The following is a 15,329-nucleotide window of genomic DNA, read 5'->3' on the forward strand; positions in this document are numbered from 1 at the left end:
AGCTCACCGGCCATTCAATATGTCCCCCAGTTGCCTGTCAGATGCTGCCTCTGGTCTCAGCGATGGCAATGAGGGGTCAGGAGGCCGCCACGAGGGCCGTTCGCTCAAACGCCATCAACGACGATCCGTACGCAGCCGTTCTCGCCATGACAAGACTGCCAAGGCTAAGCTCAATGTTCTCAATGTAGGCATTTTGGCTTTTCACACTCTCCATACTACATTTTAATCACAAATCCATTCTATATGATGCTCTGGTCTAACAGGATGACAATTCTAAATTAAATTATTATATTTCAGATTTCCAATATCGGGGACAGAGTGGCAGAATGCCAGTTGGAAACACACAACAGAAAGATGGTGACCTTCAAATTTGATCTTGATGGTGATAATCCGGAGGAAATTGCACATATCATGGTAATATGATCAACAAAATATTCACAAAGCTGTTGATCAGTCTAAATCGTCCTGATAAAGGTGTTATTGTTTTGCAAGATACATTGTTACAGACAGTTCTCTTTCATATTTGCCTCTTATTGAGGGAAACTGCTATAGTGTAGATTCTGTCTGAACAAAAACATTAAATGCCATCGACAATGAATGGAGAATTTGCGAAATTGTCATATGCGAGTGAGCAAATCAACTGTCTGTATGTCTGTCGGTGCAAACCCTTGGCCAATAAGGGCCACTATTATTGGTGACGTAACTAAGGTATGTTTCAAGGTCGGTATAAGGTCAATAATGGCGTTAAAGGTTTTAGAACAGCAGTTGTATTAGACATTACTTAGTATCTCTCTGCACGATGATAAGAGGGCCCCTCACTTCACACAGGTGTGATTTTATTAAAACTCATAACTGGACAAAATACCCTTGAATTAGCCATTGGATAATAGATTCTCACTGTCTCACACAGCCCACTCAATTGCAACACCTCTGAGTAAAGAGTAATTGAAAGCTTATTGACTCAAACATTTATAAATGTGACGGGCATGAAGCGGATTATGCTATCCATTTTCCAAATTGATGTGCAACTATTATGTGCCAACAGAAAGACTTCACATGTCGTCGGCTGAGTTCTAGTAGCTGAATGTCTTTGCTGTCCCCAACAGGTTGAGTTCTAGTAGCTGAATGTCTTTGCTGTCCCCAACAGGTTGAAAGCGAGTTCATCCTGGAGAATGAGCGGGAGTCCTTCATTGAGCAGATCCGTGAGGTCATAGAGATGGCCGATGAGGGCATGAAGGAAGGCTTCACTCTGGTACAGTTTATGTCACATGATGATTTTTCCTTGTTATTGCAAGCTTTGTCTCAAGCTCCCTAACCCTCCAGGAGTTTCCAAATCCAAGTTTGCAAACTCCCAGTTCCCAGTCTGACACTAGCTTGTTTATTTACTTTGTTTTTCTCTGTCAACAGATGAGTGATCCGCAGCTGCCAGATCTAGCTCCTCCAGGTAAACATTTCACCCTGAATGTACGGATGCATATATTCTAAATCTATTCTAGATGGTGCAATACTCATGTACATGCTTAGTTAAAAATGAATACAGATAATTGTTCCTATGTGTAGGACTGGACATAGTGAATCTCATCCCACCCTGACATCTCTTCCCCCAGGCATCGCTCCCAGCATTGCTGCCCAGGTTGTTCACTCAGCTGGCCGCCGGTTCATTGTCAGCCCTGTCCCAGAGTCCCGTCTCAGAGAACAGTTCTTTGGCCCTCCCTCTGCTAATAACTCTTTTGGAGAGGATCCAGCCACAGGTAAGATGCTGAAGCAATGTGTGTGAGATGTGACTGTGTGCTTATTCTCACAATTAGAATCCTTCATTCTGAATACGTATTTATTTAGTGCAGATGAAGACCGTATATCACTAAATCACTGGGGGTGTTACAGACAGTAATGCATAAGTTATGTTTCTCTTCATTTCAGACAGAAATAATCACTACAATGCTACAAATGCTTTGTGTTCCTCATTTCTCTCCCCAGTGAGTATGGGCCTCTCCTTGTCTGCTCCATCTGGCATTCTGCACCAAGCCTTCAGTCAGATGAGACAGACCCACGGAGAGAGACGAGCCACACTCGTTCACCAAAAAACTGAGCCAGAGCTGAGTGTTGTTCCGTCCTCTCAGGCTGCCGCTGGACCTTACTCAACCTCTAGCCACGCCTTGGCTCCATCAGAGGCTGCACCTCCTCTGACCGTCGCCACTGCCGCCCAGCCCGTTGTATCCGTCACCTCCACGACAACCTCTGCTCCCTCCCTGTCAGCTGGTAGGGTTTCCCCCACGCTGCCCCCAGCCTCCGCACCTGCAACTGCAACTGGTGATCCAAGCCCACCACCGCAGTCTTGTCACCAAACAGTCCCCTCCCAGCCGGCACCATCTGCCACCATCCCTCCCTCCTCTTCCACCGCATCCCCTCCAGCTGTGTCCCAGCTACCCCAGCATTTGCCAGCCTCTACCCTTCCTCTGCTGAACAGCACTGTTGCCCCCATTTCCTCTGTAGCCAGTGCTACAGCCAGTACCACTGGGGCTGTGTCTGCTTCAGAGCAGCTGCCTGTCAACAATGCTTTGCAGGTTCCATCTTCTCAAACCGTCCCTCCGTCCGTCCACGCAGCACAGCCCACCACCTCCCAGTGTCAGCCAGTTCCCACTTCCGTCCCTGCTGCTCAGCCCGCGTCTGTTCCTGCCCAACCCCCACCGTCTGCCAGCCAGAGCCAGGCCCAGACCCAGCCCGTGGAGCTAGAGGGGGCTGAGCTCCAGTCCAAGGCCCCTGTTATGGATGACCTAAATGCTCTGGACAAGAAGCTCTATTCGGTCTTTAAAGGTGCGAGTTCTGCCACGGCCAACTCAGCAGAAAACACCGGCACCTCCTCTCCCCCTACTGGGACTACCTCTCCTCCACCTGGAGCAGCCCTGTTACCCCCAACCAATCTTCCCCTCACCTCAGGAGCACAGAGTACCCTTGGCTCCACATCCACCCCAGGACAGGGCATTGCTCAGACTCCTCCAACCAAGCCCAGAGCACAGGTAACTAATTGCCAGTAGCTAACAAACCTTTTGTTGCTTTCCAGAAGAAACCACCTAACTCAATTTTTTAAATGTGAATCAATGGTATTTAACACCATTTATGTCTGTGTTGGTTACTTAAAATATTATAATAATACTAAAAATAACTAGAACTGCACTCTGTCGAGTGCCTACTTGCACATTGCACACAAGTAGGCCATTTGTGCGCATGTACTGTCGACTGCAACGAACTTTCAAATCTCAGCCTCTCTGTTAAACATGGAAATTAAATACTAAAACAACAAATAAACCTTTAAAGAAATGCGACATTATACAAATTCTTTGTTTAAAACAAATAATTTGTTGATGTAATTGAGAGAGGTTTCATGTATGGAGGATGAAACCTATGTATGCATGGCTTATTTGTGTGTGTCTCGCAAGTTGGTAGCTCTTGATGAAGCCAAACTCAGCCAAACCATTTAACGTTCTGTAGGAAGATTACATATTAAAAACAAATACAATCTGATATCTAATAACATTCTCTGGTTATAACTGGCTGTCTATGGTGACGTAATTACGATATGTTTCAATATTGGTTGGGTAACAGGTACCGTATGTATATATACGTACACGTATGCAAGTTGAAAGTACTATACTGTGGTCAACGTCCAGTGTATATATACCCGACACTGAAACATATCCTTATTACGTCACCATCGACAGCCATTTATAACCCGACATTGAAACATATCTTAATTACGTCACAATCAATATCGGTATTATATATACCTCCGAGCATACGCATAAAAAAGCCAGCACGACCACAATACTTGTGCACTCTGCTTGCGCAAGTAATAACTAGAAATGCACTCTTAGTTACGTCATGGTGGTCCCTTATTGGCTAGTGGACACTGGACAACACCGACATATGGTGGACAACACTGACATACGCAACCGATTACAGTACTTGCGTGCTCTGCTTGCGCAACTAATAATAATACAATAATATTGAACCAATGGAAAGTATTAAACCTCTTATTTCCATTGGATCCTCAAACTATCTGCCATTTCCTGAAAATTGAACATTTTGGAATTCTTCCAGACAGCAGAGATTTACTCTGTGTTTAAAGATGTTTTATTACGATTAACATGTTTGCTTTCCTCTTCTCTCAGACTTTACCTGCTGCTTTAGATCATCCATCTTCAGAGCATATACCTCCAATCCCTGGACCAGCTCAGGTGAGGACTCGCATGAGCCTTGTTTTTCATCATCATGGATTATTTTGCTTTTTGGTACAAAATGAAGAGCTACAAGAGTATCTTAAGTTGCTTATATTGCCTTATGTTTTTGTTCTTTCACAGTCGCAGCAACCTCTGGGTAACCTGGATGCCCAGTTGAGAAGAGCGCTGAGCCCAGAAACTGTTCAGGGAGGCAATAGAGTTCCTCCTCCTGCAGCAGGCTTCACACTGGGACGCTTTCAAGTATGTTTTTAATAAGAGCCGCAAATACATCTTGTTTGCATGGCGTTTTGATGTCAAATCTAATAATAATTCCCCACTCTTATTCTCAGGTCTCTGTTGCTACTGATGGTGCCAGCAGCAGTATCCCTGACCCATCCAACGCAGTATCCTCTTCATCTGCCACACCTTCTTCATCCTCTTCGTCGTCCTCTTCTTCTTCATCCTCCTCTCCCTCCAGTCCAGACAACACCCTTCATCGGTCAACCACTCTGTCCAAAGGAATCCGGAGAGGAGACACTATAGATGGAGTCCCCCCTGTCCCCACCGCTCCTCCCACTCAGCCTACCACCATTGGGCGCTTCCAAGTGTCCACGAGTGCTAATGCCAGCACTCAGCCCAACTCCAAAGTGGGACGTTTTTCAGTAACGGGTATGTATGCAATTTTAGAGTTCATTGAACATAAAAGAAAAACACATCACTGCCTGGGTTACTATGAAACCCAAATTGTAAGCTGGTAAAGCCTGACATTATTTAATTTTCCCTTTCTTAAGTAACTCCGGCCACAGTAGCAGGCTCCAGTCCCTCTCACAGCTCCAGTATGCAGAACGGGCCCTCGTCATCACCTTCTGATGCCCGCATCGGTTACATCAGCAGCAACGACGACTCAGGTCCAGAGGACGAGTCATTCCAGAATGAAGTCAGCCGTCTCCGAGAGAAGTATGTCTGCTGTGCCCTGTGTTGCTCCGCTTAGTGCATTCTGTGCTTGTGGGAGCTGGTTTACTTCTGTGGAACCGCTATAATTCGAGTACGTTTCTCTGTTCTCTCCTTAAATAGGCACATGGTAGAGATCCAGGCCCTGCAGTCTCGTCAAAAGGAGGAGATCGATTCCCTGTTCTCCCAGTTGGGTAAACCACCTCCCTCTGCTGTACTCTCTCCTGCCGTGGCCATGGCCGGTGGCCGACGCAGGCCTAAAAGCAAAGGCCACAAATCGTCCCGCAGTAGTGGACAACCTAGCCCCATTCATGCAGGTAGCGACAATACTGACTTTTCTTTTTTTTGCCATCGTCGCCCAATGTGTATGCAGTGCACTCTACAATGCCTTCCTATGCCGCTGACTGCTGCTGAACATTTACCATGAGGGAAGCATGTTAAATGATGTTCCCGGGTTAACACACAACTCTGTTATGTGTTATGTGCTTATGTCTTTAGGAGCCCCAACCACAGCCCATAGCCCCCATGGTTCAACACCTCCCCCAAAGCATAAGTCACCCACTGCAACAGAGGCCTCTGAGATGGCCAGTAGAACCTCTTTACAGAAGCTCAAATCTTCCCCGTCCATGCCCAGTCTCAGTACTCCCTCCACAGGTACATGCAAGCACTCTTGCTTTTCACAGGCAACGGTTGCATTTATTTGACGTCCTGGTTCATCGCTCTCCTCTGTTTTCCTCAGGTGGTGCAGGTAGCACCAGCTCAGATGGTGGTCCAAGCCAAAGCCAGAATCACAGTAACTCATCGACCCTACCACCTGGACCCACTTCTGCCCCTCTTAACCAGAAGTGCAAGGGCACCTTCACGTCTGACCTACACCAATTGGTGGATAACTGGGCCAGGGATGCAATCAGTTCCCAGGGCAAGAAGGGTCCCAGGACTGGGGCACAAGTAGCACCAGGGCATGATGTAAGGTTTCAGTACTGTCTTGTAACTCATGACACATACAGTACCGGTAATTGTCATTTGTTAATGACATAATAGCCTCACTTATTTTCATAAATAATAACCCTTTTTTCTTCCCTCTATACAGATAATCCCTCCAGCCAACATGGCACGCAAATTCTCAGCTCCAGGCCAACTCTGCCCCAACCCCCCCACATCCACCCACCATCCTAACCCTGTCAATCCCTCTGTCCCTCTTGGACATCGGAAAGGCTCTCTAGTAGGACCCGTTAACCCGGGGTTTGGCTATGCCTCAACAACTTATAGTGCCCCCCAATGGGCAGGTCCCACGGGCCCTTGCCAGGTGAACATGCTTAACCCTGCTCAACCCCTGGCTCAGTACCAGCCCCCCACCTCTACCCCAGCATCCTTACAGCCGAACTACCACTTGGGAAACGCATCAGCCCCACAGAAACCTGTCAACCCTGGAGGTTCCAACCTGAGGCCCACGTAGCCCAGTCCATGCCCTGGTCTGGGCTACGATGTAGGACAGGACAGGGTGGACAACTAATAGGGCGAGAACCATTTGCTCTCTTGGAAGCTTGTCGGTTGATTGGTTGATTGTTGTGCATTTTATGTTACCCCCACCGTCCGTCCGTCCGTCCGTCCCCCCCCCCCTCCCCCTCCCTCCCTATTACAACGATGAAGAGAGCAGTGTGGTTCAATCCTGTCAGGCATAGAGAAAGCAGTCTGGCGAGTGACAGGAAGGGAGTGCAATACACACAGCACACCAATCCCACACTTGCCCCACCATTGGCTGTGGAATGAGCTGTGATTGAATACCTGGTTGGTTTTGTCCAGTAATGGAATGGACCCAAGAGGACATGACCAACAACGGCCAAAGATGTCTATTGAAAGCACCCATTGCAATGTCATCATCATTCCTGTACAAAGGAGGGGGTACGAGGGATCTCGATTCACACTTGACTGTTCCCTGGCCTTAAGCTTGACTAGGACAGAGCGAGTACGTGTTGACAGTCCTCAACATAAACAACGGACATACACATACACATACTCATATGCATGCACAAGAGCAGAATTATAATAATTAATCATCTTGAGTGTGTTGTGGATTGGTAGCATAAGCTGTCTGGGAGAATGAGGTGAGTTTTGACCACACAGAATGTTCAGGGGATTGATGCTTTTGTCCTGGTTCAAGCAGTTAGGTTTTAAAGTGGGAAGGTGTGCGAGAGGAGGGTGTCAGGGAAATGAAAGCAATAGTAAGTGAGGCAGGAATGTAGTGGACAAGTTTGGAAGTTGCATATATCCCAGTAGCTACTTATATCTGCAGTAAAATGCAATAACGGCAACACGAAGATAAACTGTCCCATGTAACAGTGGCCTTAACCCCCCCACCAAACACATAGTACACGTCAATTTTGTAAATAGACATTTCTTCACAGGGTTATGATTCCATGTTAACCTGTTTTGTGTTCCTGTGAGAAGGTCTGGTGTCTTATTTGAGTTGTCGCTCATCTTATCCACAGAATTCCACGCAGGTTTTGAGACTGATATGTTTATGTGAGCCAATGGATCTGTGCACTGTATATTATAAGATACAAAAGAAATCTATTCTTGTGTTGACCACCACTTGGGGTTGTTTTTGAGTCACAAAGTATAATCAATTTGGTTTAGGGTTTGTTTTGAAACTGTCGAGGGATTACACTTCAGCTACTGTATTTGGATTTGTTTTCATTCTTTTCACACTGAGGTTGAATGTGTTATAAAGTGAAGGATACCATCTTGACATGGTACACATCACCTGGTAAACCAAACGCCAACTCTCGCTGGTGTTTAGTAAACACGGTTTGGCAGTTTGAGCTGTAAACTCATTAATTCTTAGGAGAAAGAAAGGGAAATGGTTTGAATGATGTGATCTTGTTTTTGTTGGGTTTTTGGGGGTGGGGGGGGTGCATGACAACACCGTTAAACAGCTTGCTGATGAAAGTCCTATCCAACAAATGTCACCTTAATTTGCCATAGTGGTCAGTCACCAATCATGACAAGCATCTGGGGTTCTCGCTGTGGTCTGTTTTGTATATGTATATTTAATTAAGAAAACAAGATGTTCTTTATGGACCTGTATTCAGCCATCAGATTTTGATGTTTCACTGTAATTATTATTAAAGGTTGTTAAACAACATGTAGTTAAAGGAATATAAAAGTGCAATTTCAGGGTTGTTACTATTGGTATCCTACTCGACACGGAGGGTAACCCTGTACTTTATTAAGCTCTTCTCTTGGACCGCCATGTCCCACTTTTTCTTTTACTGTATGTATATATCTATATTAATGTGAAGTAAATGGTTTCATACAGTGCTCGGTCACTATAGAGCACTATGCCCTCTTTACAGCCCACCCAGTACATGCATACATGCGTTCTGCCCTCTACATCTGCAGAACATTTGAGTGCCTTGCATTGTCAATAATGACCAATTCCACATACATCTAGTCCTTGAAGTAGTAAAGCCTGAATTATGCTTGATTGCGATCGGGTGTTGCACACCAAAAATGAAGTGAAATTGTAGATGTAGATCTATTTTCTGTGTGCGACACCAGCGTGCGACTGTATAAATCGTGCTTAATGGGAGTAGCGTTGTGACAGTACTGTTAAACCAGCTAACGTGCAGTGGGAAAGAAGCAAAATTTACTGTCATGTGTCCAACTAGTTTTAACAGCTTTTCAAGATCAGAATGAACACAGTAAACACAAGACTTAAGGATTAAAGAGCACACTGGGTAATTTGGTAACAACTTATTTTTCTCTTTTACAACTGCATTTGTGTTGCTTGTGTATTGGCTGTAATTATATTTTTGCTCTTAAAAACGTATGGTTTGGCTTAACTGTCTGTGGAGTGATCCATATCATTACAGTATTTCATCATAGCACTTGTTTGGTCAGAGAACGAGACGTCTCTTCTGGCACCGCTTGTTTTGCCACCTTGCATATGAGTGCCATTGTCTCATTGTGACCTTTTCACCTCCCGTAGATTGGATGACTACTTAAACTTCTCTAGAGAAAAATAAGTTACTGCAATGCAGAATATGCAATGTTTAAAGTTTTATAGGGATTGAGGGTGTAATGGAGGACTTTTGCATGCTGATGAGGGTTGTTACTGACTTAAATGTTTTTGATATTGAATAGATCCTGCTTTTTGTTGTTTTGCCTTTCTGTGAGTTCTCACAAAGTGCCGATCTGTTGAATTGCCATTCACCACTGTCACAGGCACAACTTTTGATTTCAATATACAACTATATATCAACATAGATTCTGCATGCTAGCATCATTGGTTTTAGATTTACAAATGTCAACCATACCACAACCACTGTACAGCACAAGCTCACAGCAGACTATATCCGCTTATTGCTATTATCAGTAACTTAACAAGATTCCTCTACAGTAATGTCTCCTGAGGCTAAAGACACCCAGTTATATCCCGTCGTACTCTATTTCTGATCCTTTACTGACTTCTGTGAATCAGTGTTCTCTGGTTTTGTGTACTTTCTCTCCACATTGTACAAAATGTAAAAAGAGGAATAAAAATAAAACTCAGATTTGGTATTTGTCTTTATACCCTTCGATAGAGATTGTCCCAATGTTTAAAATTGTAGTACCGGTAGTACTAATTGGCAAAAGCATTTACAGCATAGCCTGGACGGAGGATTCTTTTTGAAGGATTTCACTATATGTTGCAGTTCTACATAATTCCAACTAGTAGAGGCTACATTTATTTGGTCTAGACTAGTGAAGCGTGAGATTTGTGCCCAAAACGTTCATTATAGGTTTAGGTTATTGGAAGAAACTGCAGTAAGGGAATATTTTCTGAATAAAATATGTGCAGATGGTCTAAAGCTGAATGCATGATTTTACTATAACAGTTATTCTTTAAACATTTCATTCAAACATTTCTAAACCAGACACTGATGTTTAAATTGTTTTAATATAAAACCATACATTGTCACATTTACAGAATAAATGACATGAATTTTGTGTTAATATACACATTCAAACAATTAAACTCTTAAGAACAATTCAGAACAGATTTCCAGTGTTCAACTGTCCAATCTGCGTTTTTTCAAGTACTGCCCATGCCTATATGGACTTAACATCTCACCTGAAAGATTAAAAAAAAAATTAGCAAAGCAAAAACTAAATTTAAGAAAAAGGTACACCTTTGCCAAACATGATTTTTCTTTTCTATTTTAATCTCACCTGGCCTTGCTACAAGTTGAGGTCTGTACAGGGAGTGGTTTCCTGGAATTCGGCTGTGCTGCGGGGCCTCTTCTGTTGGGCCCCCCTGAGGGGTCTTACTACGGGTCTGCATCTGGTGATTTGCAGGTGGACTTGACCTGGAGCCTCTAGAAGGCTGTCCACCTGCAGGCACATCCAGCTCGTCAATACCCTCCAGGGTGAAATCCCACAACTCAGGATCATCAGCTAAAAAAGCAAACAAGTACCGGTAGACAAAGTGTGGTTAACCAGTTAAGCTACAGATAAAAAAATAGGAATGTGTCTTCATCAAGAGTATCTTGAGCCCTCTGGTGGTTTCAAGTACCTATATTGTTACAAGGTTCACTTTGTCCATTTGGGGCACTGTGGTTGGACTTGGGTACATCTACCTGGCCTGAAAGGCTCACACGACCTGCTGGAGAGAGGCATCATAATGAAAATATCAATGCCAGGTGAAAGCTCATATTTATAACATTTTACAAAGATATAGACAATGCTAAGAACGTTTTCTCCTGTTGTTCCCTCTTACCACCACATGGTGCCTGTACAACAGTGACCTCTGTAGCCATAGAATGGAACTGATATTCTCCCTGTTCTTGATGCAGCTTCTTAGCTTCCATCTCGAGCTTGAACCTTTGCTGGAGCTGTTGTTGCTTGAGCTTTCTCAGCTGTTTGGGATCTGTGTGCGTTTCAGGCAGGGAGACTTCCCCAGAGTCTGGTGATCGCCTGGAGAGACGGAGGATGGATATTATTAATGATGGTCAGAGAGATGGAGTCAGTAACTGTACAATTATTACTGAACGAAACTAGACACAGTCTTGTTTACCCGACAACACCAATTTCATTCTCCTTCTTCATGCCTGCCAGAGCTACAGAATGTGCCGCTGATGGTATGGGACCAGCATTAGTGTGATGGAAGGATCCTTTGGTTTCTTTCCCGCCCTCCTGGCCTTCTGACAGGCTCTGGTTCAGCACTCTGGGCTCCAGGGGAGGCCTGGCAGATTGCACTGAAGGCCCAGGGTTGTCATCCCGGGCCAGACTACAGATGCGTGCTTTCTCTACCATGGGTTCACCATCAGAACGCTTGGTTTTAGCTGGGTCCAGAGGAGGATTAGGCTGTACGGGAAAGAGTGATGGAGTCATGGAGAGACTCAGAATTACAATATAAGACGAATAACAAAAGACCACAAAACAAGACAGTTGAGATATATCTGACCTGTTTGGGGATTTTGTTAATGGCCATGAGGTATTCCTTATTCAGGATGCAGTTTCCAAGGGAATTGCCAAAGCATCTGAATGGGAGCAAACACACATCATCTTTGCCTTTTGTTGTTTTGTTGTCTGCTTATAGACAAACTGCATTATTAATCAGCACATCAACAGGTAAGCATTTCAAATTCTGTGAACATTGTATTGCACACTTGGGATTATGTGTTTGTGTCCATCTGTACATAAAATGGTGTTGCAATACCTCAGAGATCGCTTTAGTCCATCAGTGACAGCTTCCTTCCTGGCCTTCTCCAGTGACAGTGCTTTAGACTTCAGTCCCTCGCTCACTCCATAGCCCACATCTTCGTGGAACGACCCATCCTGGAAGTGATCACATCACACCGATTTATACTAGTCTAATATAGAGGATGAGTTATGCAGTATTTCCCAAATTTACAAGACATAAGTATGTTTTGTTGCTTAGAACTTTTGTGAAATGTGATTTCTATTAAAATAAGGTACTGGCTCGAGAATTGAGTGGCTCTAGTTAGTAAACGTCAGTAACCCACAATGCATTGCACAAAAGGCTACCAAGATATGCATTTCATGGGAGCCAATCGCACTGACCTAAATTGACCGCTTTTAAGTCCAAATTGGTGTATTTAAGCATGACGTTACAGATGGTTAGATTTAGTTATGTTAAAATAGATTTGTTTGGGTGTGGGGAATTTGGTTATACAATTTTAAATTCAGGATAGATGGTCAGCGAACGAAGTGTGTGACTTCAAACTCCTCATAATAATGATTGAATATATCAGGAAAACAACAAAATGTTTTGTCTTAGTTTAGGTCCTTTCGCCTTTGAAATTCAACAATGAAAAAGTCGCCAAATGTATTATTAATTGGTTGTTCAACTGACCTTCAACTGCACTTTGATAAATGCACTGACTCCAACATAGAACTTCCCATTGACAAGGTCCACAAAGTCTGTAAAGGCCAGAAACACAGTCTGTAAGTAACAGTGTATTGACATTGACAGCACCTTGGGCTGTCAGGAAGACTCGAATCGTATGAGATTCCAAATGTCTTACCAACACTCTGCTGGGAGATGGAGTGAGACCAGCCATTGTAGCCAAACATCTCATTGGCTAAGCTAATCACTCGATGCCCTTCAATATAGCACACCTGTAAAAAATAGGTTTAAGCGTTTATGTCAGATTTAAATTTGTGTGTGTGTGTGTGTGTGTGTGTGTAATGCATTTTACCTTCTGACCTCCTCCAGCCATTCTGCTACTGATGTACTCTGGTCCAAGCTTTTGTCGCAGAGCATTCTGGACTGCCTGGTATTCTTCTGCAGTGTAAGAGTGCTGTGAACAACAGAGTCCAGTCCAGTCAGGATATTATCTTGATGGATGCTGATCAAATTCTGTGCTACTTTCAGTTTCAGCAACAACAAAAAGAACGACACGATTTATCTCAAGAAGTGCATGACAGACAGTCATCAACTCTTTGGTCTTTTCTGACATTCAATTCAAGTTGGAGGGGGTATATAGCATTCTGTAAACAGAGCTATGTCACATTGCGTCGTTATATACATGTTATATACAGGGTGAGGGTATAAAGCTTTCCAGTATCAGGTCTATCTTTCTTTTTGTTTTCTTATAATCTGGTAATAAATCCAATGGGACTTCCATATGATAGTTGTGTGCTTGCGTTTGTGCACAGAGTCCGTGGACCAGCTGACTAAAAGGGGGCATCCCTGTAGGTTGTCTCTATGTCTGAGGGCTATGATGTTATGGAGCCTGTCTGGTTTTCTTTCTTTTAGGTGGTTATAAAATGTAATGCTCTCTTCTTTATGATAATGAATGGGTAATACACACCTGAACGACACCTGAATTAAATAGAATCTTGAGTATCCTGTGGTACTGTGCTAGGTTGTCAAGACTACAATGTTAGATTGAGGATGTTGTACCATCTGTATCAAGTTGGCTCCACAATGTTTTGGAACGGCTCACACATGTTCTCCATGGAGACATGGATGGATTTTTCTTAGTTTGGGGCCCATAATATGGGAGGGGAGTACACAAAAATACTATCAAGGGGTTTTTGCAAATTAAGGAACCCTTCCTGTTAAGTACAAAGGTTGTATGACTTTGGAAGACTATATGAATATATAAGTATTAAGAAGAAGATGACGTATGTATGTAGGTATGTCTATATGTTAGTCTGTCTGTGTATGTGAGTCATCAGTTTGTGCAAAAATGATTGAAAGAAAGGGTATTGTCTTAATTCTGCCCCTCAAGCATTGTTTGTTGACATTCACTGCTGGAGTAACATTACAGTACAACACTACTTTTAAAAGTTCACTTAACATTATGAAGACTAGCCTTGGATCAAGACTATCATAGATGTATTTTTATTGAGTATGACTTTTACTGACGATAGATTCAAATGTCAAAACTCAAAATCGATAAAATACATCTGATAATCAGATATTCTTGATCTGAGGCTAATGGAAGACAGAAATAGCATACACCACCTGTTAAATTGTTAGTATATTTTTAAAGCCTTAATTGTCATCATTTTACCAATGTATGTCATGAATGTGGTTCTAAAAGGAAATTAAATTATAAAATGTATGTTGATGGCATGCATAACTATATCTGAACCAGACAACCCTGAGTTTCCCCACTTGTAATTAACATTTTGGGAAGATAATTTTACGGTTTATAGACTTTATACAGGTGTAAACCACGTGTAATTAAGATACATTTCAACATTAGACTAAGAACACACCTGAACCCCATTTCGTTTCAGATAAGTGGGTGTTAATGAATCCATGTGTAACTTTGAAAGCGTACATTTATACACATTTAAATGAACATGTGTGCAAACGTGAAAGAAGTTGTGAGGTTTTATTCCAGAAGTCCAGGTCTACCTGTCCAAAGCACTTGGGTGGCCGGTGGGTCTTGTCGTCCTGCTCCATATTATTGTGCATCATTTTCGAGTTCTCTCAGTCCTCAACAAATCAGTAATCAGTTGCTAATGCTATTCGGTTTGCATGACTTTAAGTTTAGCCTCGATACACTTCGTCGTTAAACACACATTTCAGCTGTGTCACTGACTCCCATAAAGAAAATGTATATAAAATGAATAAAAAAATATGAAAGGAAATGTTGCTATTGAGTCTCAACAATCTTCTTCTCCTACTACTACTCTGCACCACTCCCGCTTTGTGTTTGGTTTGAACATTTCCTGGTCGTCCAAGTAGGCGGGGCATAAGACCACCATTAGTAGCACTCCGCTCATCACGGCTTTACGAGGCAACAAAACAAGCGACGCTTGGTTAGTTCACTGCTCTGTAGACCGCTGTATCGATAGTATCGATTCGATACAAACATTACTAAGGTCACAGTAAAAAGTCTTTAATAGTAGCCTACCGCATTTCAAGGTTTCCAATTATATTTGCAGCACTTTAAGAATCATTGTAGAACTTCCCTAGTTCCTTGCAAATGTGCACTTTAGTTACAATTAATTATTATTTCCCTTGACTGATTATTTTTGCACCTTTTTTGTCTTTTTGTGGGCCAGGGCATCTATCCAATATCCAGGTCCCCTTAAAGTGTAAGCTTTATTTTGATACTGTATTGTGTTGCTTATTATAATTTAGTAATTTTATATTGGACTGTTAGTATATTATTATTGTGGCTGTCCCAGTTA

The 15,329-nt window shown here is 43.0% G+C and overlaps 2 protein-coding genes across 6 annotated transcripts in view; one reads left to right on the top strand and one right to left on the bottom strand.

Annotated features, from left to right (window-relative positions):
- Positions 1–9,748, top strand: part of LOC310857751 (serine/threonine-protein kinase WNK1-like) — a 44,118-nt gene extending 34,370 nt beyond the window's left edge. For 4 of the 5 annotated variants that reach the window (XM_083763613.1, XM_083763616.1, XM_083763615.1 and 1 more), the window contains 14 exons: positions 31–184; positions 298–414; positions 1,148–1,252; positions 1,408–1,444; positions 1,608–1,751; positions 1,978–3,017; positions 4,170–4,235; positions 4,359–4,478; positions 4,568–4,886; positions 5,009–5,174; positions 5,292–5,485; positions 5,667–5,822; positions 5,908–6,134; positions 6,259–9,748. In XM_083763613.1, the coding sequence (XP_083619739.1) occupies positions 31–184; positions 298–414; positions 1,148–1,252; positions 1,408–1,444; positions 1,608–1,751; positions 1,978–3,017; positions 4,170–4,235; positions 4,359–4,478; positions 4,568–4,886; positions 5,009–5,174; positions 5,292–5,485; positions 5,667–5,822; positions 5,908–6,134; positions 6,259–6,624 (3,211 nt within the window). In that variant the 3' untranslated portion in view covers positions 6,625–9,748. The remainder of the gene's footprint in view (positions 1–30; positions 185–297; positions 415–1,147; positions 1,253–1,407; positions 1,445–1,607; positions 1,752–1,977; positions 3,018–4,169; positions 4,236–4,358; positions 4,479–4,567; positions 4,887–5,008; positions 5,175–5,291; positions 5,486–5,666; positions 5,823–5,907; positions 6,135–6,258) is intronic. The other variant, XM_083763617.1, reaches the window with a different exon arrangement.
- A 474-nt stretch (positions 9,749–10,222) lies between these two features.
- On the bottom strand, positions 10,223–14,823 carry rad52 (RAD52 homolog, DNA repair protein; the record flags this gene model as incomplete). Its single annotated transcript, XM_083762728.1, has 11 exons — positions 14,548–14,823; positions 12,875–12,976; positions 12,701–12,794; positions 12,529–12,596; positions 11,872–11,990; positions 11,617–11,692; positions 11,227–11,516; positions 10,930–11,126; positions 10,726–10,812; positions 10,383–10,607; positions 10,223–10,284 (listed from the first exon to the last, which is right to left on the bottom strand). Exons 1-11 carry the CDS (start codon positions 14,608–14,610, stop codon positions 10,223–10,225), a joined length of 1,383 nt encoding a protein of 460 aa, XP_083618854.1. The 5' UTR covers positions 14,611–14,823.
- Between the last annotated feature and the right edge of the window lie 506 nt (positions 14,824–15,329).

This window comes from Protomyctophum parallelum (genome assembly GCF_964188405.1).
Source record: "Protomyctophum parallelum genome assembly, chromosome: 4".
Classification (NCBI taxonomy): domain Eukaryota; kingdom Metazoa; phylum Chordata; class Actinopteri; order Myctophiformes; family Myctophidae; genus Protomyctophum; species Protomyctophum parallelum.